Source organism: Plectrocnemia conspersa, unplaced genomic scaffold, assembly GCF_051122295.1.
Source record: "Plectrocnemia conspersa isolate PC_06_02 unplaced genomic scaffold, ASM5112229v1 ptg000004l, whole genome shotgun sequence".
NCBI classification, from domain to species: domain Eukaryota; kingdom Metazoa; phylum Arthropoda; class Insecta; order Trichoptera; family Polycentropodidae; genus Plectrocnemia; species Plectrocnemia conspersa.
Window position 1 is genome coordinate 18,177,636 of NW_028277168.1, and position 25,899 is coordinate 18,203,534.

The window sequence follows — 25,899 nt, forward strand, 5'->3', positions numbered from 1 at the left end:
ATGTCTTACGAGCTCATATTTATTACGCATCTGCTTGTTCTGAGAGTTACTTTTGGATCTCAATCAATACACCGACTTTTATTGCCTTATCACTGATATATAAATTCCAACATTTAAAAAAAGTGTTGCCAGTAACGAAAGCAGTGTCAAATATAACAATAATAAATAAAAATCAAATTTAATCTGATTTAATTTTTATATCCAAGAAAAAACATATTTTATGAAAACGAGTACTACACAGGAAAATTTATAATAACCACATTTAAAGGGTTTTTACGTTTTTTTCTAATTAAAAAATATTTTCCTAATCGCGCTTGAAGTCCATCTAGTATAAAAAAATTATTTGATAATATTATGTTTTACCGCAACATACTTTACAAATTGGTAAAGTATGTGTCGGTAAAACTTAAATATGATATTAATACTTTCTCATTTTCTAATATATAAGACAATTTATCAATTACAAATTTTCTATTACGTTAACGTTAATTATTAAATAATGATTATTTTATTATTAATTACTTATATGAACAAGTCTAATAGTATTTTTATTGTTAAATTGAGTTTCATTGACTTATCATATCATGTATGTAAACATATCATTTAACACAATAACATTTTTTTTATTATGGTGTCCAATTATCACACTAAAAAAGAACGTAATATCTAAAAATAATTTATATTGCTTAAACGTTTACTACATTAATTCATTGCCCAATTAAAAAATTATATTTTAATACTATATTAATAATTATAAGGATAGAACGCGCATTTTCTCGATGTTCATTCATGAATTCGCACACTAGGCTTTCCCTGTCAAGTTTATCTTTGTTTGTGTTATATTTTACTCATTATTTAATTAGTCGTATATAATACCGTAATGACGTACTTATATTTTACTGTTAAAACGTCTATGACACACGTGGCATTGTATGTTAATTTTATTTTATATAGATATATATTTTTTAAATTTTCGCCTACCTGTCAACGTTTTATTTATACCCAACACATCATTGGGTGGGGTTAACAGTGATATCACGGTTATTTTTTATGTATTGCACTAAAGCCTCTTTCGTTCAAGTGATTTTGAATGGAATTTTCTCAATGGAAATACTAGTTTTTTTAAACGGATTTTACTAATTGCGAACGGCTCACGTGTGACAAGCGAGAAACACGTGGGCGTAATAAAAAACGTCATCACAGTTAATGATCCATGATGTCATTCGTTTCCACTTTGTGCCATTGTCTAATCGCCAAAGAAGACGTCTTAATGACTGTACAAAAAATAATTAATCCGTAATTAATAATTATGCTACGGTTATAATAGGCATTTTAAGATATATTCGGGTTTCTTCATCATACCGTGAATGTTATGTACGTAAATGTAGTGCATGGATAAATTTGATTAAACATAAAAACGTATGTATGAAGTATGCTAATAATGCGTGGTATCTACTTACTATTTAAGTCAAGAAACTAATGCGAGGCTACCAACACCAACTTTTTTCAAAAAGTTTGCCAAAAAAATATTATTTAGAATTTTCAGAATAAATTTTCTAAAAAAGACGTGAATTCAAGTGAATTTTAATTATAGAAATGTAGGCGATTTACGTATTATTTTGATTTTATTGTCCCGTAATTTTTCGTTGTCCCCATTTGCTGTTAAATTAAAAAGGTCGTAGAGGTAGGTTAAGGATTTCATATCAATGCTGAACTGTAAAGAGGCATTGTCCTGCTTAGTCAGAAGTTGCATCAACGGCGTGAGCGGCTAATATTAGTTATCGCATGTCGCGATCCGATATTAACTGATTATTGGGGTCGGTCGACGAGGAGATTAACCACTCGCCGACTGAGCAGTTATAGGTTATAAATGTTGCTTCAAGTCCAAACTATTCTGAATGAATATATTTAATTAAATAATTTAATGATCGTTAAATATATAAAAAAAAACATTTCTCTATTAATTTAAATTCTATTTTGGCAGAATTAACTGATAAGTTAAATTATATATTTATTTATATTTTATTTATTATTATAATTTGAATATTTTAATTAAAATATAATTTTTTATTGCAATTTAATTTTTATAATTTTAAGTAGCGAAAAAGTAGAACAAATATTATTAACTATAGCTTAATAAAATGCGTTCTGAAATTGAAACGACCTAATAAATGTAATATGTTCCAAATTTTCAATAATTATTATGTGTTACGCATTAAACTAATGACCTAACCTAATCTTTTATTATCTCGTCAATGATCTATACGCATAATTTAATCTATTCAATAGCTAGCAATAGTATTGTTATTAATATGCAAGATTGTTTATATGACGATTTCGTCACGCACAAAATTTAGCTATCTATCGTATGATTCTATCGATGATAATGCATAATTATATTAAATCATCTCCAATTCCATACTATCGCTTAAGTTCTCGAATGTCGACATGCAAAATGTGTCACCCCATCTGCTTCGGATTGCGATAAACAATCAACGAATCGTTCAATTTATAGAATTAAGTAAATCACAAATGGTGTGACAGTCAAAGGGCTAACAGGATCATGGAGTTTATGTAAGTTATGCAAAGTTGGCTCGGATACTTTTTATACAGTTTTAAAAAAAAATATTTTAAAAATCTTTATAGATTTTAGAATGAGAAAAAGAACCTTTATTCAATACTTAGATCAAACTAAGCAATGAACAGAGTGATTATTCATTAAGTATATTTATATAAAATTCGACTAGTTGCCAAAATAGATACATAGCTCGAAGTTGACATACCCTCGGGCAATATTCGGCAAACCTCTTTTCAGTAGAGCTTTTTTTAAACTATATGCTTGAAGTATGCTAAATTAAAAAACTTTCCGGGTTTTGACCCTGCTTCTGAACTAATTGATGTTTTATAAGACTTGGCGTGTACGCGTTTCGATCAAGCAACTTTTGGCCGAACAATACGGCTTTGCTGATGTCTGCCAATAGATTTCCTTGAGAGAGTCGTTCGTGACTAACCTCGGGTTCGGTGGCGCCGTCAATCTGTCTCGAGTTCCTTTGTTGTTCTTCCCTTGCCCTGACGTGCTTCAAGGGTTGCTAGAGGCGAAAGTTTAAATCGATATCTTCTCATACTTTCGCCAAGAAACCGATGAACTTTCGCGCTGCCTTATTCGCGTACGTTATCCAAACTCATGTGACATTTTAATTTTGAAGTATTCATCGATGACGTATGTATGTCCAATATTTTCAATCATACATAATCATCAACACCATTCATCGGTTGTTCGATGACACATTTTTAAAAAATAATACATATTAAGTAAATAAATCATGAGCAGTCTTAAATCTTGATAGCGCTTCAAGTGTTTGTTTAAAGCGTGTTCGAAAGCGTTGGATTGTCACAAGAACTATTGTGAGAGGAGAATTTCAATGAGCGGAGCAATGAATTGGTGATGCCATTTCCGTAATGACTAACAAAAGACTTTTTTTATGTTGTGTGCAAATTGTCCGAAATTACATTGTAGTAAAGTGGGTTATAATAAAATCTGATATGCTCTCGATTAAGCAATTTTCTATATTACGCTCGGTAAAAGATTCTAAAAGAAACTATGAAGTGACTGACGTGCAAAATTGTGTGAAATTTGCAGACTAGAATTACAATAGAATGTATAGCAAATTTTTAAAGAAATTGTATTTATATTTATTTTATAATATCTATAATAATAATTGGAAGCACATATGTTGTTTGAATGGTTATCTAATTGCAGTGGCGTAGCTATGGGGGGGCGGGCCGCCCCGGGCGGCACTTGCTTGGGGGCGGCATATTCGCGATGGGATCGTCTAGTGTGGTTCTTAACCCAGAATGCACTAAAACATATATAAATCCACGAATAACAAAAGATTAATAATAACCAATTTATTATTTTAAGAAATGCTGATTTTATGACTCTGCAAAAAAATATGGGGAGGGGGGGCGGCAATTTTAAGAATCGCCCTGGGCAGCACATACCCTAGCTACGCCACTGTCTAATTGTTTAGCTCCTAAAATAATTTTTCAATTAATAACTATATATTTTTTTATATCTAGATTTAAAGCAAATAAACATATGATTAATTCAAAAGATCAATTCTTGATATGCTTACGTATATTATTTGTTCTTTAGAAACAAATATGAATAAATTATTTTTGATTTCTCAATTAGATGTACCTCGATGTACGATTTATATCAAGTGTTAAAAAAATGAAGATGCATATGTTTTGAGCAGGGTCCTATCGAATAACTATGTAAAATTTGGTTTGGATCGGTAAATATTTGTAGAATTGTATAAAGAGTGTATAAACAAACATATACATATGTAATTTTTTATAGCTATGTATACAATTAAAGCACTATCATTAAGCAAATTAAAATACTAATTTTTTTTTTTTAATTAATTAAATGTAGGGATTTTCCTTTGCCTTTCATAGTTAACGAATATGCTGCTTATGCATTCAAAATATTTTTTTATTACTAAGCAATTATTGTTACAATAAAAAATGTACTCATTGGGATAAATGTCTGTAATATTACACATTAATCGAATATCTTAATTATCAAAAATAAAGTTGTCTATCAATCGTTATACAGAGTCATGGATCTAAATTTTATAATTTAGTTTAAACTCATAACTAAACCCTTATTTTAAAGGCGCTTTAAAAAAAGACAAATCAAGTAAACTATTATTTGCAAACGGTTGTGTTTATTGTTCGATATTTAGAGACATTTTACTTAGGCACAAATAAATTTATATATCAACATTCCAGGCTGCTTTTAAATGCTTACATTCATAAAAAAAATCATAAAATTAAAAATATCTCATATTATTCATTAAAAAGTAATAAAATTTTTAACGATAATCAAAGGAAATCCTTACTGCTTTTATTTTATATCTCAATGGCGCAATAAACGTTGAAATAAATCTTCAAAGATACATACATAATTAGCACTTATCCCGACCGATATCTAATTGTTTTATTCGCTATTGTAATACAATCTTATTGTTGTATTATCGTGAATTTTTCTATTATAGTTTAATGTCAAACTGATGAATTCTATTATCTTTTACCGGTATCGATTTTATAAAATCGCCGAAGCCCTTCGCAGATTATTTACTGCTTATATGCACAACCCAGTATTGTGTTACATTTCGCTCTCGATTGGATCATAATTATTTTTAACTCAAATATGTATCTGCCATCTTGGGTCTCTCTCAATTTTATTTTTTCACTCAAAACCGAGATTATCACTCACGTTGTTCATAAATCTAAAAGTTGCGTCATTGGCAATATGAACCATCTATCAATGCAGAGCCATAATTCCCACCACCCAATCGTGTCTTATCGGTCGCTTCGGTTTTTATTTAGTCTTTAGTTTATCTCGCATTTTTGACCTTTGCGTAGGTTCGGCTGCTGTGATTCAGAGCAATTCTGCGCTTTCGCGCGAGTTGTACAGTTTTTTTACTGTTAAATCGAAAGACGAAATTATTATTGTTAGATCGTTCAGCAGACGGTTGCTAGACGCCAAGTGCTTCTCTTTATTACTTGCCTCATTCACCTTCGGTTTGAGCGGTCGATATAATGTAAAACATGCAGTGGTTCGAAAACATTTAAATACTATTTTTAATTCGGAATGGTTTGCTTTAAAGTATACACTTTGGCGCTTTTGCTAATCAGCTCTTCGATATCTCTTGCTATTCAATCGTAAGTTTCTTAATTTTATTAGCATCATATCTATTAATAAATAAATTTATTGGAGTCTTAACATGACCGACAATATAGTAATTAATATACTCATTAACATTATATTGTCTGTTTTATCAACCCTTTTAATTCCAAGCTATTTCACATAGTATATAAGAAAAAATCATCTCTCAAACAAAAAAAAACAATAGATTTTATATTATTATTCATCTTAGCTAATTTCAGTTCTGGACACGTGTTTTCATCTCTATGATGTATAGAATAATAATCAATGTTTGTATATAAGTATAACATAAATAAATAAAATATTCATTGTTGATTATAAACCAAATAAAGCAAACTTTTTATTTTAAAAAACTAATATTAGTTGCTGTTATAATTGATTCTCGATAGATACACAAGTAAAAAAAATATCAATTTTAGAAACAGTGAAAGTAGAAAAGAAATAAATTAACTAACGTTTCTCAATTAAGCCTTTAAGTAAAATATTCTCAAAAAATAATAGATTTTTTGTTGGTACTAATTTGTACAAATTAAATATTTAGAAAAAAATTATGGGTATAAAAATTTAACAAATTCCAAGAAAAATTACATTCCTGACTGTGCACCTGCTTTTGTTTTCACTCATTTGGCCGAGCTAACTTCGGACTGGCCGCTCGTCGAGACCTTTTTCAGGCGCATAATAAAATACTTCTTAGCTGAAATATAATCACCTCCAAATGTTTACTATAAAGTAAATGTTTTTTTTATATTTTATAAAATAAAAATATATACTATAAAGCCTTAAAAATGAGTTAAAAAATTTGAAGCTTGTATACAATAATTACAATAAGGCAATTGAAAACTATTGTTAATTGTTTTATTTTATATGTAAACTTAACATATTTTCATCCTACATCCTTTATTATATAATAAGCGTTAATTAAAATTCAATTCCTTGACCATAATTTTATGATTTTAAAATATTTTTTATTTAATAAAGTACATTATTAATTTTATTGTTTTATTTTCCTAATCTAATTGTTTATTTCATATTTTTTTAGAGAAGCTTTGGCGGCATGGAAAGTTCGAATTGGTTCACCCTTCATCTGCGCCCAAGGCGGCGCGGTTCAACAGCTGTTTAACGATCTTCAACTCTATCCTTCTAGATCACAGGGTGAGTCGTTATTTTATTGTGTATGTTTGCCTTTAAAATATTCAAATCCAGACACTTCGTTGTTAAGAAGCTAGCTTATGAGCTTTCTTCAATAATCCTTTCTTTAAATCTCTCATTTAAATTAAATATTTCGTTAAGAACCGGAGGCATCAGCTACTGGCGCTGCGTGGCCCAGGATAAAGCGAGGTGGAGAATCATCTCGAATAAGACTTTATGCTGATAATGATGAGTTAATTTTAAACTTATGTTTAAGTAGAAGAATTCAGTGATTTTTCGAATATCATCAGTGCTATTTAACGTTACAGGCTACGTGTGTACAATTAGCGTAAATTTCTTAGGCATTTATCGCATAATATTTGCTTTCGGTAAAATATATTCACACGTGTTTACATATACGAATGCTCGATTTGCAGATTGACGCATATATTTGCGTTATACAAACGTCAGAGAGCAAGGGCATTGATAAATTTACGTTGTGTAAATCAGCTGTAAAGTATATACGTACTCGTGTATTCTCTCTAGAAAGTAGCGACGCTCTTGGACATAAAACCCAATTCACACGCGTGATATGTTGAGCGGCACGAAAACTAAAGATTAACATCAAATGACCTCATATTAAGCCAAAAATATGGAATCAATTTTAACCATGACCTTTTAGACATTGCATTATGAAGTAAAAAAAAGCATTAGTAAAAATATTGATCAATTATAAATGCTTTTTACTACAGCTTCCAATGTAACTAACGCTTCTTCAAACAAGCTATTGCATAACGTGATATAATTATTGTTTAGGATTCATGTGAAGTTGCGTTTTATTAAGATGTAAATAATAAAGCAAAATAACGCCATATCGTCACAGTTTTCAATCTTATCTTTATATCTTCAATGAATAATAAAAATCAATGGTTTTTGTTTTATTTATGTGCATTATTATCTACGTACTTAAATGCATTTGCATTTTATACGTAATATAATTATCGTACTATTTGTCATACTGCAAATGATCATACAATATTCTACAGACATATTCCATCAGTGTATTGTTTCAATTTTAACATTTTAATATACAGGTATTTAAAATGCCACCATTTAATTATGCTTTGAACAGTCTATTCTCCTTATTTAATCTCTAACTTAATAAACTCGTCAGTCTTTTCTACTATGAGAATCGGTGGCTTTTGAATGGCACTCATTTTTTTATGTGTGCACAGTTCCTTTATGTATAGTAGAATAAAAGATAACATTATATAAATACATGTATTGATACAATCGAGTGCCTTGTGCAATGAACCAATCTTTCTTATTATCATGCAAATTAAAAAATATATGTCGGAAATATCTTATCTTAAAAAATCGATATTAATAGATTATGCTCATAGTATATTTTAATTCATTTAAAAATGATTTTGGGGCAAAATCTAATTTAATATATTATTATATTTTTATTTAAGAGCAAAGTTAATTAAATATTAATAATTATTATTGTGCATTTTTTCCGTGCACGTACAATTTGGGTAATTATTTTATTAATAAATTAAGTATCGTAGTCTAATCCTAATTTATTGATCAGTCTTGACGTGAAGAGAGAAGCGGCTGTTTTCCGGTCTTCTCCGTCTCGTATTCCAAGTCGTATATATCAGTTGAAAGTTATTGATGAAGTGCTATATTGATGAAGTGCTATTATAAGTGAATTCCGAATAGAATTAAAGTATATGTGCTATATATGCGCTTGTATACGCTTGGTTTACATGGGTTTATTTTGCTCACTTTCGCCGCGAAGGCCAATTACTAAGATTTACGGTTGTAATTGTATTGTATTTGTTTTTTATTGTAACATTTGCATAAGCGTTAGAGATTCGGCAACCTGTTTATCAATGTAATAGATTTTTGTTTGTGTGTTTTAATGCATCGAACGGTCGTTAATGATCTGTTTCGCTAATTTCTCGTCACGTTCAAGTCGTAAAGACATCATATAATTTGTATTTATTGCGCTTTTAACGCGTAATATGCGACAAGTTAATTGCAATGAAAGTTTTGTACCCGCTGATGGTTTTCGATATACCTCACATTATTTTATTTGTTGTTATTTACAATACATAGTTAATTTTGAAGTTTTTTTAACTAAGTGTAGCATGATGGTTTTTTCTGTTACCATAACGACTACATTACATTTAGCCGAAATTTTACATCTCTTCTCTTTTAATTTTATTCACTGGCGAATGTGATTTAAAAAGACATGCAGTCCAACTTGATGACTCGTAACTTGCGAGTGGTATTTTTGTCACAAATATGCAGTTATATATGCATTTATTCGCTGCTAATTTATGTGGTTAATTTGCTAGTACAAAAAAAACTACATATTCTAGAAGAAAAAATATAAAATATTTTAAATTAGCATGCAACTTTTTTACTTAAATCAGGTAATTTATTATCTATTGCAACAGTAAGTGTATTTCCAGCGAAATAATGTAAAAATCGCTACGTGTCACAAGTAGTAAAATCGATGTTTCACTTAAAAAAAGCCATAATTATAGTCTAATGATTAAAACTCATTTTTAAATACATAGATAAAAATGTAATTAAAATAACATTTTGTGAATGTGAAAGTGTAGATAGTGAATATTAATGAAATATGTATTTCATAATTCTTAAAAATTAGACACGATAGAGAAAAATGAGTGATATAGCAGTAATAATTCTAATTATTACATAAATCATTTGCGGAAAAGGGATGCATAAAGCATGGGTTAATATTTGTATATCAACAACTATCAGTATCGCTAAATACATATTATTAACCATGTTGTAATGGATCAGTAAAAAACAAGTTCAAATTAAGGTATGTATATATGTATGTATGTATATATTGGCGCATTTCATTCATGCAAAATATATAGATCTTTTTCTAGACACATATATTTATTTTTAAATATAAACACATTCTAATTATCAGACATATTAAATAATTATTTATTTTTAGAAGCTTCTTAACTACTTTAAAACAATTACTATGTTTGCTGTATTGGACAGGAGATCTGATATCTGTTCCTTTGAACTACTTGTTCCCTAGATTTCTTCTTCCCCATGCTTCTCCTATTTTCTAGCTGTTAACACATCATCTACTGACATAGCCAACTACCTGAATAGTTCAAAATGAAAGATCAAGTTGCATATTTTTAGACTCGCCCTCGTAGTTTTCCGCCTCAACGAGCACTTGGCGGAGCATTAGGAACTGCTTTGCGGTTTTGCTGCATTTCACGATTCAATGTCGAACACCGCTCCGTATATTTTCGTCATAATTGTACATTGTGCTGTTGTACGAAGGTCGCTGAGTAAATGACTCATCTATCGATCTAATATAATGGTTAAAATACACTTTACTGTTTCTTAACATAGATATCGGTGCTTTTTTAAGGTATGACGGCGTTTCCAAAACTATGCGGACCGTTTAAAAACTTAGTTTTTGGGTTTTAGTATTTTCACGCAACTCTCAAATATAAATAAGTTACGTTAAATCGAGACTATTAAATTAATAAAAAATTTAATTGCTCGAGATAATCGATGCGTTTTGACTGGTCCAAAAATTGACCCCTTAAAAATCTCAGCTAGGTTATTTTGCTAATGTGATCCACCATATTGTTTCAAAATGGATAATATTTGAAAAAATCGTAACTTCTTAAAAAAAAATCAGACAGCAAAAAGTAAAAATGTCAAAAACGTTTAAAAATAAATATTTTTTTTACATGTTTTGATTTTTTTTGTGATACGATAACTGCATTATTTTTTATTATTTTTACATGAAACGTTTTTAAAATAGTCTTCGTAAAAAAATTTTTTTGTTAGTAAGATCCGCCAACTTGTTGCAAAATAATAGCTATAGAAAAAAATCTTATCTAAAAGGTAAATAGATTAAAAACGTTAAAAAATATTAATTAAAATAAAATAAAATTTATAAAAATGTTTTTTTGATCATTTATATGAGTTTCTGAGGACACAATCTTTTTTGGTTTAATGATATCGTTATGAAATATTCTAAAAATAAATCTTGTAAATCTATATTGTCTACGTTCTACAAGGCATATTTTTTCAAAATGGCGGCTTTCCAAAGCTTAAAAAATATGACAAAAAATAAAGCGGTAAAAAACGTTTATTTTTTTTAAATGTATAAAAAAAATCGTAGCTCTGTTTAAAAAAATCCTAGAGAAAATAGTAAAATTCAAAATGCTATATAATAAATATTTAAATTAAAACTTTCTTATACGCTTTTACAAACAGAAATCTACCTAATTCTTGCGTTTTTTTTCGGTCGAAATTTGTTGTTATTGCGACCGCTGTATAGAATATAGATAGTCCGAGTGAATCTTTACGGACAGGAAACTGGGCCCGCTGTTCGATCTCATCATCTCCGCACTTTACCTATGGATACCATAACACCATAGCTCGACGTATAGGTACATACATATATTATAAATCTCGCGCCATTACATCACGCCGTGGGTGTGCGGATGTATGATTTATAAAAAGAGCCGGCGAACGCGGAACAAAAACCAGTACCCGTTCACGTAGGCTTCGGCGGTGTTAAAAGGTTAAATCCCGGCTATTCGGGCGTGGCGTTATTTTTCTGTCGCAGAAGAAACTGCGCAAATGTGAGAAGTAAACAACCAATTGTGGCTTTGACGAGGTTATCAGGAAAAACACAATAAACAGTAATTTCGTGATCGGGAATGGTGCTTAAAAACAATATTTGTTTATCGATCTTGAGGGAAGAGTTTCGAAAGATATAAATAACAATAACATAATATTTATTTATATGTACATATATTTACATGATGTAGATGCAGATTTGACTTCGATGTGACACGAGTAGGGATTACAATATCGGTAGTACCGATACCGGAAATAATAATATTAGGCAAACATCGACATTCGATACTACCGGTAATACAAAAACGTTATTTTTTTCAAATCCATGGCGTATAACTATGAAAATGACGTTCCCCATATTGCTTGATAGCAGAAGCGGAAAATATATAATAATATTGCTCATTGTAGAGGATTAATCTAAATAGTGTTATCGGCGTAGGATATTAAAGTAAAATAATATTATGCAGTATTTACGTATATTGTATTCTATAATATGTTTTTCTATTAATCACAGTGCTTATAACATGTTCCATTATTCACAGTGAGTTTTCACTTGCTGTGATTGACCCTTTTTACGCATCTCTGGTGAGAGATGTTGTTTAGATTATCTCATCAATACTATTTAATTAAAATTAAAAAAAAACAATTTATAATAAAATAAAAAATTTAAATTAAAAGGGATAATGATATACATACATAATTAGAATATTCTATATATCAAAATAATAACTGGAGGGGTATTCGAATGTTTTAAAACATTCGAGCGGTACTTGGATTATTTATTTGTTTTTATAATTAATTAAAATAATAATATCAATACCGGTATTGACTGCTTTTTATCTCGATAATACCGGTAAAAAACATTTCATTTTATTCGATTTTCTAATTCTAACAATTTTAAATGAATAATTTAATAATCATTAATATACTCTTCATTTAATAAGAACAAATTATATTGTTTGTTACACGTTGTAACGCTTTGAAAGAACGAGAATTATTTTACAGTCATAGATTAACAACAATAACAAAATGTAAATTACGCGCTTATAACACGTGCAGTTTATTTAGTATTGTATTTTTATTGTCGATTATGTGTAGTATATATTCATTAGGTATAAAGCTGAGTTTTCAGTGAACAAATAGTATTTTTGTCAATATCTATTTTCATTGAAAATTTGCTCTTAAATTGCCATTTTCGAGAGTAAGTTATTAATAATTTGTATATCCTACTAATATACATACATATGTATATACGTAAACGATTGATTATATTATACTGATAACCTTGATTGATTACGGAGATTAATTCCGCAAATCTAAGATGTTATTTAACATTTATTAATATATAGTGTATGTACTACATATTCATATAGTTGAGTACATGCTTCGCATAATTAAATTATATCATCGTGTACATAAAACGCATTTACACATTAAAATCATTGATTAAATACCGTCATTGAAAATAATGTATACGAATGTTGTTGACGAAATTAAAAATCACACACTAAACTATACGCATTTACGTGTTAGTTTGAAACAACAGTAAACCAATTATTTTCATTGCACGTTTTTTAAACGTCAGCATCACTATATGGTTTACTATAGTTTAGCACGTAATAAAAACTACTTCATGTGTAATTATTACCAGTCTATTCAGACGATAATCAGTGGATAGTTTAGTGGTTGTAGTGGATTAATCTCGCTGTGATCTAGTATTAACAAATAACAGATCAACTACTATGAGAAAAATATTATTAGCACAAGGTATTTTTATTTATTTTCTTGAGAAAAAACACATTTTGTGCCATTAAAATAATATTTAACAAGGTCGATTCGTATTTAGGTTTTTTTATATCGATGTATGCTGTTTGTTTACAACACGTCGTTACTACGGTTACGCATATGGTTGTAAAATAATTATGTTATTGTTGTTAATGTGCGATCCATTAACTGGTAAATAATTGTTTTTCTTATAATTTTACTTCTCGCATCTTCTTCTCATATTCATATATATTTTTATTTACCCCGCGTAGATTTTTCAGATTTAAAAATCTAAAATAGTCACTGATAAACAAGTATTGAATATAAGTGTGACTGTTTCATTTTTTGGAGCCCGTATGACGTCACAGAAGCATCTGCTATCTGGTTCGTTGTTGAATAAAAGCAGAACAATTTTCCTGATTTTAATTAATCGAGATAATCGATGAGCTCTGTCTGGTCCGCGCAGCACGTACAGTCCGTCCAAGATGTGAACGCTCATCGGTATAGTATTGGTGAGAAATATTTTAGGGCGACCATGTGAAATTACACGTTCAATGAATTTTTCCTTTTTTAATTTAATTTGTTGAGGAAAATGTAAAATATCACTTTCCTGCTTATTTTGTTTATTTATATACATCTTTAACTCAAAAATATGAGATCAGTTTTGGAATCACTCTCCAGGTTGAATATCTGTTTAATATAATATTTAAAAAAATACCAGTAGAATATTACAGGAATTATTTTATTGATTGCAAAATACCACACATTATAATTTTTAATTCAATTTCTAACATATGGTCTCCCTACCCTTAAAACAGCCCTGATTTAATATTGGTAACGTTCTCCTATCGGTGTAAACAAATTCGCGGAAAACTGTATATGTATGCATGCATGCGTATACGCACCCTTATTTCCAACACAAAGATGATGAGCGTTAACATCTTGGATGGACTATAGCTGACGTGCGCTGCGCCGCACCACTGGCCAAATTGTCTGCATTTTACCTTTCTTCATATCGTGCTAAAAACTATTTTTGATTTAAATATAAATAATTGACGATTAATAGCGCTTTGTTACATTGTTAAAACGTGTTATTTAAAAATGGAAGTTAAAATAAATTGCGCTTTTATTTTTTACTCGACATGTACATACATTATTAGCGTTCAATTTATAACTTTTTATAATAATATTACGACTACCAAGAAGGAGATATTAAATGAAGAACATCTAGACCAATAAAAGAGCGCAAAAAAATATTCCTTCTCAGAAATCAATAATCCACGTCAAAATGTTTTTTTTTTATATTATTATTACGATTTTTAAGTAGTAATAATTAAACTTAGTACATCTAAACTGAATTTTGACCAATAGGAGAGCCCAAAAAACAATTATCACTACTCAGAAGGCAAAAATCCACGTCAAAAGCAATAAAATCGTATCGTCACCGTCGCAGTGGTAATGCTCGTAGCCGAGCGTTCCCACTACGACGGCACCGACACGATTTTATTGTTTTTGACGTGAATTTTTCCTTCTGAGAAGTGTTAATTGTTTTTGTGCACTCCTATTGACCAAAAGTCGATTTTAATTCGTTTTATGACTTCCTAGATTTTGACTGCAAGCCTGGTTTAAAAAATATGAAACAATCGTCATCCTGTTGTTTATGTTTATACATAACAAGAGCATGGATCCAGTTTATAGCGATATTTTTTATTTATTCCGTTTTAACCCTTTAAACACCAGCGGCATTTTAGTGAGTCACCTGTTATTTCTGTTTACGGGTCAGTATCTCTTTCTAAAAATAAATATAAAATACTCGGTGTACTGATAAATGAAGCTAGGTACAATAACTTTTAATAATTAAAAAAATATAATTTGAAAATAATTCGTTCACTTGTTTTAAAAAATAATTTGTAATAAAAAAATAATCAACAAATGACGCACCAGTTAGTTGCTGGCGTTAAAGTGGAAGTGTTATGGACGGGGATAACATTTTGGAGTGTTATAGAAAACGATTCGATTTAAATATTCGTCAATTACAGGTTAGTAAAATTTTATTTTTCTTACTTCTTGTTTATCTAAAATCTCTTAGTAAATATACATTTATTTTCAATTACACACATGTCTTGCTCATCGACTTGTAGATGAATCGTATATTAAATTTACCTTTGACTGATTACAAAATATATATATTTTAAACGTAAAAAATACAGTTTTTTTAATAGTTTTAAATAACCTTTTTGATAGTTTAAAAATAGAAAAAAAAATACATTTGGAAAAACAACACAAAATGAAATATGTTTTTCTGCTAAACAAATTTCGTAATAAACGTTATTTGTGATGCACTCTTTTCTGAAATATCTAAGAGAAGTGTCATATGTTTATAATGTTGTTCTTAAGGATTTTTAATTTTATTTTTATTTTAAAATTAGTGTCGTTAATTTCAACGAATATGTGGATAAACTAGCCATAAAAAATATAAAAAAAATTGATGAGATATTTCAGAGATGTAGTTGTTCATTCATTATGTTGCATATATGTAGTCCGAATTTTTACATTTTATATGTTAATATTTTTACTTTCATTGTATAATAAATGAATCCCCTGCTTTTTTGTTGAATAAATAATTAATGTAAAATTTTTGAATTGATGCTTTCAATATTGATAACGAGATATTTGTTTTTAGAAAAAAAAAATACAAATAAACATTGTTTATATAGGTAATATAAAAATCTATAAAAAAAATGTGGCGTTTTTTTATCATTCGAAAATGAGGGCCTCTAAAATTATGTTGCGTCTGGGGCCTCCCAAGTGCTTAATCCGCCACTGTAGTCAAGATCATTTAATTTCTTTTCCGTAACAATTTCACATTTTTTTAATGTTTTGTATTGTGATGTTCACTGTTATCCATGCGCTTGTAGTACATTGGGCAGAGAATGTTCCATGTAATATGACATGTTTTCCGCGATGGATTTTTCCTTATTTCGCTAGAAACTTAATGACGGATCTCAATCCAATTTTCTTTGTGATGTACACTTCCCTTGCAGTGATAAAACAATAATAATAAATATTCATTAACAATCACAAGTCATAAAGATCACCGTCAAAGTCAATCAGTTGCTCTAAGGTCTTTGTTTTAGATGATTTATCCGTAACTTTACTCTTCCGCGCGCTCCAGTGATGTACACTTAATGTACATTTAATTTTTTTTTAATTTAGTGATTTTTTATTAGATATAAGATATGAAGTAAATTATTATTAGAAGATTTTAAATAGCTCGATTTTAATTAATCATCACGACATTCATTCGTGAGATTAGGAAAATCGAAGTACATAAAGCTAATCTGTGATGATCGATCATAATTTTAATTATATAATAATCACTAATTTTGATTTCCTAGACATAATAGAAATTGAAAAACACTGAGCTCGATATAAGATTTGAACCGAGGTCTTTCAGGTCAATAGTCAGCGATTTATACCTCTGATTTAAAATTGTAAAAACACGAATTTTTATATAATATGCTACTTTCAAAAATTACTTAAATATTTTAATTATCTAATTTATGTATCGCGGAGCAATACATAAAATATGAACATTTCATTCGACATATTTATAAAGTTACTCACATAATAATATGACATGTATACTCGGTGTACATCACAGTAAATGAAATATGAATGTAGTGCATTGTGATAAATTATGTTAAAAAGCTATGTTTGTTCATGATAAAATCATTCGTTAATCATTGATTAATCGTCTACAGGACTAAACTAGGAGCAAAAAAAATATTCTAGAAATTGCCTAGTTCATTGTAATTGAAACATACTTATATTTGGGCATTGAGGGACCTGTAGTAATTTATACACATTTTTACACACTTGAGTAATGAGTTCATTTATTCACATTTGTTAATTTGTTTGTATACACCTAGAAGTGAGTTAATTTTACGTATTTTTACATAATTACTTCTGCGTCTGCTTTAGCATTCCTATGCTAAAGCAGACTCAGCTTAGGTCTTTATTTGAAAGTCTAGATTAATTACGTCTGTTATTGCATTTTTGGATGGATTCAGTATATATTTTTAGTGAATTTTAAGTATCCAGATTGGTTTTAGAATTTGTTGCTATATATTTGAGTTGTTTCGAAAGCGGTGCAATTTAATTTTTATACGTTTGCTGCATCGCAACTTTGCTTCCAGAATTATGCCAATATACTTATAAATAATGTCACACAGTACGATCTATCGGCTGATCGTGATCTGTGAAGGTTCGATTATTCTATTTTTAAAATTGATATGCTTAGATTTAATCTCATTCAATTTGATACATTTGTAGATTTTGTCGATAGATGTTGATCTTAGCACACTACCATGAGGTACTCCTGCTTATAATTGTAAATGTGTACTCTTGTTTTACTTTAAATTATGTACGTGTCATGTAAGTCTTTCATCACATAGTTAACCTCTTTTCGCTGTATGAAAAATATATGTTATAAAACATGTTAGAAAATATCGAGGAAAAGTATTAAAATTATTATTTGAAGTCTTATGGCAAGTGGTCGCAATTTTTTACTAAAACTGTCACAAAAAAAATCCAGAATAAATAGATTTTTTAAATTTATTTGTGAGGTCATATATGGCACTGTAAGCGATTTAATACTATTCAACATTATATGCAAAAAGATTCAAAAAGTCAAATTGAGCTTTGGTTCATGAAAAAAAAAAATTCGCTTCAGTTCAATGGTAATTTAATAAATTAAAATTTTCTTTCCAAGAAAAAGATATCGATATTTATTTTAATGCCAAACTTCAAGCTTTCAAATCAAAGTATTTATTTTTTATCATGGTTATCATAAATTATTTCTAAAACATAAATAATTGATCAAACTTTCAATTGTAACAGTTTTCGGCAATCCCAATGCGAAACTGCATTTCCATCATTATAACATAAAATATATGTCTTTGAAATAGAGACTGTAGAATAGGCATTTTAAACATTTTTGGGCTAAATAATAATCTCACAGCTATCGAAAATATTAAATTACTTAACCGCATTGTGCAAAACACACATTTGTCACCGCAGGTACCGCAGCCATATCATGTTATAAAATCTGTTTATGTTCACACATCGACCACACAAACATTACATTATTGTATGCATAAACACGAGTATCTGTTACGTCGTTTTTTAATCGCACAAATTATCGTAGGCGTTTTAGCGTAATTTGTACATCTTCGGCTTTCGCCAGGTGACATATCCGAGTGCGGCCCTGGACTGTTTGTGTTGTGCAAGCGCGCGATTTTCGCGCCGAAGGCTTCGCCGCCGTAAAAGTCGCACGGTGTGGGCTTTATAGTGCAATTCCGAATCACCTACACGATTGAAATTATTTAAATTAACATAAAACTAAACCGGAGCATTTTATTCTATCTACGCCTGTATAACATCTCGCGGGCGAGCCCATTTTTATTATGCATCCAATAAGGCTGTCACTAGGTGCGATGACCAGGTGTTTCATCATTAAAGGCTATAGAGCCCTTTGTGGACCCCAGTCTCCTACATTAAGTGCCATTTATGTTTATTTATGTTTGCGTCTCGATTCGGACGACATTTTTACGCCGATTTGCCCCCCCTTGAACTTGGCCGGAAAATTACATGTCATTAATGAAATACTATGAATCTTGATGAAATTGAAATATTAAAAAAACGACCACTAACTGACCAACTTCATGGAAAAAGCTGAAATGATGTCCCTGATTCTAAACCAGAAATTCTCGGCAACGGCACAGACACGATTTTATGGCTTTTGACGTGAATTTTTGCCTATATTATATTATATTAAAGCCACCGCTTCTCTCTTCGCATCCCTTAGTATAGCTCAACATTCGGAACTTAATTATTTTTTCCCCCACTCTTCCTGGAAAATACTGAAATGGTGTTCCTGCATCCAACCAGTCTTCCTATTTTTCTTTACCCGCCAATTTGTCTAAAAATCTATTTTTAGTAATTTATAACTACTTGTATCGAGTTCTCCAAAATAATATAAAAATAAAAAAAATCTAGTGAAATGCTGAAGCGTTATTCTTCTTTTAAATACACCACACACCAATATATGATTTATTGCTAAGTATAAAATGAATTTGATGCAATTGGTTAGTCAAATGGACCTTTGATAGTTTGTCAATTTTTCCGGACACTGATTGTTTCATAAATAAATTATTCCGGACAATAAATATTTTTATTAATATTTAAAAAAAATACGATAAATATTTGGATTGTTTAATTTTTAACTACGGAGTTAAATCTCATTGTGGAGGATAAATGATTAGATACACACATTCACAGTAAAATCTAAAACAAGTTTGAGTTACAATAATCTCTCCCCTACTTATAACAATTATTATATTTGATCGCCATCTATATTTTTATTTATCATTTAGAATTAGATTTTTTATTATATTTATTATATATACATTTATGCATATTGCACAATTATAATCGCAGCGTCTGAATACATATTTAGTAGCGGGGTTCAACGTACTGAAAGGGGCGTTTTCAGCTAAAAATCTGTAGCAAATCCGACTTGTAAAGTATATAGCACTATCTGTATCTTCATTCATTATATTTGAATACGTTGTTTTAAAAAAAATCTGATAAGGTATGTATCAAGTATGATTCATTTATAAAATATTGATGTAATCGATAGTAGACTAAGGTTTTGCACATGCGTGATGAAAACTCGCTTTATACAAAAGTATGGAGAACTTAATATACCTACTCGAAGGCATTTTATCTATGGAACATCACCATTCCTGTCTAGTCTCAAATAATAAAATAAATATAGAGGGTTATGTATATGAATGTTGTGTATTTTTCAGTGAAATCCTATTCAGTAAATATATATTTCTACTAGCAAAAATATACTGCGCTAATGAAATTATATGCTGCTCTAAAGTGTGCCAGTTGCAAAACGTTAATTTGCTGTCGAAACCCAAATTAATAAAAGTTGAAAAACTATTGTTAGTTTTAGAACTGTCATTAGCTTAAGTTGGGTTTAGTTATATGTTTGGGCTTCAACAGCAAGTGGACGTTTTGTAACTTTTACAGTGAATGTGTATTTTTAGTGAAGTTATATTTTCAAATTGATTTATGATTAGACTGATCTTTATAAAAAAATAATAAAAATCTTTATAATAATGAAACTTCATAAAGATGTTTAAATACCACTTTAAAATTGATAATATAATGGTATTTGTTAATAATAATCCGAAATTTATGATTAAATCTTATGATATGCACCTTTCCTTAAAATTGTGTTCAATCCGATCTTTTAGACTTCGATCTTTTTTTCACTTTAAAGTTTAATTAATTGGTCAAATGTTATATCGATGATATGCTAAATTGTATGGTCCATCACAGTATCTCGTTTTTTAAAAAGCGTCGATAGAAGAAAGCGAAATTTCATTATTTGATCATCGCGAAATATACATATTCGTTCGCAGAGTGTATTCGCGAACGATGAGGTCAGTAGCACAGCTTGTTTTGTTTTTGCGATCTGCTTATAATATAATTTCATGCGGTGGTTAAAAATAATATGTGCAAACCATTGTGAGAGTGATGATTGTAAACTTTTATCGCTTCGTATGCGATGAAATCAAACATACATTATAATAAAAACGTAACGACATCAAAACGTTATTATAATTCGACATATTTTTTAATGCAGTTTATAGTGTTATTTTTTGTCTATAATAAATCATTTTTTATTTAATAATAATTAAAAGTCTTCACTATCCCGTGATATGGGATGAAGTGGATACCTTCCATTCCGGAATATAAGAAGCACCCCCATATAATTTGCCTCTTTTGACATTTTTCGTTATTTCTTTCGAAACCTTGACGGTGAACGTAGTGCATCCCATCTTACCCGTATACATTTATTTTACTCTCACAGGAAAGTCACTACCTCAATCCAAAACAATCCAGCTTTGTGACGATTGGCCCATTTCTTCGGGCAATAACGGTTTTTGGTCAGGAATACGACTGCATACATCTTCTTAATTAAATAACATTGTTTCGAAAATATTTATCAGTTAAATAATAATTACTATATCTTCACCAGGGGTAGTTATTTTTACCTTTACCCAATTGATTGCAAACATTAAAAGAAATGTAATCTTTGAACTGACGATTGATTATATTTTATATCAGAAGCTGATAATGAAACCTTCGCATAATGAGAATTCAATGACACGACACATATTTATAACATACAATATCTATTGTATTTAAATTAATTTAAAATACCTTAATTATCAGTTTATGAAAGGAAAAATATTAATATTAATGTATATTTTGCCTTGCGGTGTTCATCTAACTTTTCAAGATGACTTTCTTTCTATTATTCTAAATCTATTACTTTTACATTGCTTCTGTTTTCTCACAATTCAGCTAAAAATAGTTGATTATGGATCAGCTACATTTTTTTTAATAAATTGTAGAATATTTGTCGAGTAAATGTTACATATTGTAGAATGAACTATTTTTAATAAAAAAAAATATATAAAAGATCGGAATAGTATGTTATTTAATTCTATATTTTGATTCTATTCTTGTTTATAGATTGTTTATATAGTAGTGATTATAAATAGGTGAAATAGTCAATAATATAAGAACAGTATAGGCTTTTCCAAAAATAATATTTGATATTATTACGTAATATATAAGAAATTTGATCGTCGATTATACAGAATACACATAATATATTATATACCCATATAAGATTCATGAATCATTAATCAAAATTTACCAATCGAATAGATCGATATATAGTCGAGCGAGGTTGTTTGTATTATGATTATTTTTTTGGTTATTCCGTCGTCCACCTGAATTCGTAATTTACCATCCAAAGTGGCGATGCAGTCATCGCCGAAGTGACATCACTGTCTACGGACAGTTCGTTTTTGGCAAACTTCCCTTGGGGGACCTATGTTAAAAATGTACACAACGCTGCGTTCTTAGCTGTTTATATATTTACAAATTTATCTGAGCGTTATAACAAATTGTAGCTGCTCTGCGAGCTTTCGCGCTGCATTCAAATTGACTATTAATCATGCAATGGATAGTAATAACCGTTTTTTATCTGCGTAATAAACTTTTGATTTTCCTCAATTTAAAATTGTTTTAAATTGTCTGGTCTGAGCAATAAAATGATTTATATGAATTATGTTGCATGCTACACTGCATTGTATTATTTTAGTAGAAATCCACTCATTATTTAATAATCGGGTGTGATTAATTTAATAAGATGAATCATATGGTTTCTATCCTGTTGTGTTTTGATTGTTGTTAAAATATCTAAAAATATAATTCACGTTAAATTCGATCATTGGTTAGTTGCGCACAAGAAGTATTCGACTCACAAAATCTGGTTCCGTTCAGTAAATTCTAGGAATCTTCCGACGAATTCTGCAGATTGTATACTGCCAGAATTATTAAAATGACGAATGTGACTTTTACGTTACGATCTGAATACAAAGCTGCTTCATTATTAATTTCAGCGGTGCTTTTGATCTTGATTATTTCATTGTGACGAATAAATCATTTCTGTGACGTCTCGAATAATAAATCTACAAACGGTAAATATATTTTAATGTTATAGTAAAAATTTAATTTAAGGTTTCATGCAAAGAATTTGTGTCATACACTTAAATGTTGGATTTTATTCGTTTTGCTTCAAAATTTTATAGGGTTTCTTCAATGGAATAAAGAAACACCTTCGTGCATTAAGAAATAAATTATAATAATATACTATTTTTGTTATATTCTAGTGATATCTATATTATGTTTTTATATGTTATGGTTAAATTTGTTTAGTGTATAAACAATTAGCAATATTAGCTATATTAATAAAATAAATAAAAATTTCACTCGACAAAGTCCATAAAAAATGAGTAGATTTCTGTATAATAAAAATGTGTAAAAATGGTTTTATTTTAATATCTATAAGACTTTGCTTTTATTACTATTTTCTATGATTTTTTCCATCTTTTAAATAGCCGCCATTTTGAAATTGGATGGTGGATTTAAATTAGTTTTATAAATATTGAAATCAATTACTTGTTGCTGTATGTATTTAACAGATCGCAGTAAGAAAAACCCCTTCTTTATTTAGTAACTAAATTGAAAATTGCCTACTTTTCATGATAATATTATGGGTAAAGTTCATTCAAAGGGGCGTTTATTTGTACTAATATATTCATAAATCACTTATGAAACATTCAAGGCCAACTGAACGAACGTCGCATAAGGATAATAGCAATAAACCATTTGCACTTATATTGTCTCAATCAATTGTGTTACACTTGCCCTAGCGAACTAAAATCACTAATAACCCTTTGGTTGCCGAAGTAAACTTTTGATATTTTGGTGAATATTGCTGGACCCGACGTAAGCAGTAAATATAAGAATCGGATACATTTTGTAAGAACTGTAGGGTAAATTGAAACAATTTTGAACCAATTTTTTATTATGATTACAAAAAACTCGGCAATCAAAGGGTAGAGAAGCAAGTTTCCATCGTAGTTAACTGTATTATATAACCTATAGATCTTTATTATGTCTTATTATATCAGAAACAAATACAAAGTAAGCCTCAGAAAATTGAGTAGGAATCTAAATCATCATAAATGTATGGATTTAGGTTACGAATTTCGATTGTATCTAGAACACTCCTTTCGTAGAATCTCCTTTCAATGATATTAACATCTTTCTTTGACACTCCAGAATATCTATTCCAGGGATAACCAAACTTTTAAATACACATTACATTACTAATGAGTCCACTCCCTAAACTCACTTTCGCAATAGTTATATTTTATATATGTATAAATAATGTGAAATAACTAACACAAACCTTAGGAAACATCTACAGTATAATATGTAAGTAAATACATATGATATAATTATTATTATATAGCTTTTGCGATGCATATGTAATTAAAATGTTAATTAAAAAAGGAAAGATCTTCTTATTTTTCATTAGTGTCTTTTAGGATTACTATCTAAATATCAATGTACTACAAAACAATAAAAAATATGATCAGAAAAATTGCGATTCTTGCCTTTTCCCGATCAATAAAAAAGCCCATATATCGGATTTCGTCAAGCAAAGGGTTAAAGCATTAAAAATCAACAGTTAATTTTAGAGTAATCTTTTAGCAAAAGAAAGTATTTATTTAATGACAGTTATTGCTTTTAGCTTGTTTTTAGATTTCACAGTTTGATTCATGAAAATATCATTTAAAATTTTATTCTCTACATTTTAAATCTAATATTTTAATTTAAGTTGGAAGCGAAGTGATAAAAGTTTTAGGAGAGATTCGAGGCTGTTTTTTTAGATTTTCTTTGAGGGATAACCTGAGAATTTCTGTTTTAGAATCAGGGATTTAATTTATATATTAAATATTTATTTATTTATGTTTCATAGTATTTAATTAAATGACGTGCATTTTTTGTCCAAATTTAAGGGGGAGGCAAATGCCCCTAGTATTTCCGCTGACATTTAAATTTTATATTGGCACCGACTGTATCTTTTGTTCAGATATTTTTACAAAGTGCTTTATGATCCGTTCTTTATCTGGTAGTTGTTGACAATACATAAAAGTCCAGACTGAAAACTGTATAAAATCGAAAGCATCTCGAATTCCGATTCGACCCGTAATTTGATCTTATGGTTTTACTAATCAATTTTTTTATGATTTTGATAAAAATAATGCACGGAAATTCGCGTGCGCTTTTTTGTATCTTCAGTATTATTTTGTCCTTTTTAGACTTATTCGATATCTTGGCTACTCCTAATCTATACGATACAATACTCGAGAGTTAAAAGTTTAAAGACACCAACTTCTATAAATATATGCGCGTGTGTTCGGTGACTCGTATCCGGTGTGCCCCTGAATCGTTTAGCATATGACATCTATAACCATAATTACTGAGGAGATTGTAGCAGTAGTGTTGTGTTATACGCGAACATATTTCAAGACCGCGAATCTTGTTGTCCAACCTTGGTCGATCCACGACCGAGAGCGAATTTGGCTCATTTAACCTTCGCCAGAACCGAACCGAGCTATGTGTAGTATGTATAAGTGCGTCGACACTTCTGAGGGTCTCCCTCCAGGAAGTAAGGTCCCTTCATCTCTTCTTCTGCCGTTCTTTTCCTCGGCAGAATCCATGTGTATATAAGCCAGCGCTCGCGCGCGAAAGCGCAACTCTCCGTTTGCAAATGTGACAATTAACCGGTGCGGTTGTTTACCGATCGTCTCTTTGTTTATCTCTGTGCATTTTGTTGATTGTGTATTTTTCTTTGTTACAGTTTTTGAGATGCTTGCGGTTGCCAAACGATGCGCAAACAGGGGAGCGCTGTCGTTGTCTTTTGGCGAGTTCTGCGTTTCCGCTGCCGAACTGCGGAGGCGTTCTAGGAGAGAGTGAGTACGATTTTTTTATCGTGTGTCATGGCTGCGGCTTATCAATGTCATGGTTATGTACATTGACGTTTGATGCCGCAATTTTAACGTCGATACCATATTTAGCAATCGAGTTTTGCT

The 25,899-nt window shown here is 29.7% G+C and overlaps 1 protein-coding gene across 10 annotated transcripts in view; it reads left to right on the plus strand.

The window, feature by feature from the left end:
* Positions 1–25,899, plus strand: part of raw (NDT-like domain-containing protein raw) — a 72,087-nt gene that overhangs the window by 31,794 nt on the left and 14,394 nt on the right. For 6 of the 10 annotated variants that reach the window (XM_088185091.1, XM_088185095.1, XM_088185089.1 and 3 more), the window contains exons 3-4: positions 6,777–6,889; positions 25,668–25,779. In XM_088185091.1, coding sequence (XP_088041217.1) covers positions 6,777–6,889; positions 25,668–25,779 — 225 coding nt within the window. Of the gene's footprint in view, positions 1–5,334; positions 5,734–6,776; positions 6,890–24,937; positions 25,594–25,667; positions 25,780–25,899 lie in introns of those variants that run through there. The other 4 variants (XM_088185097.1, XM_088185092.1, XM_088185096.1 and 1 more) reach the window with 4 other exon arrangements.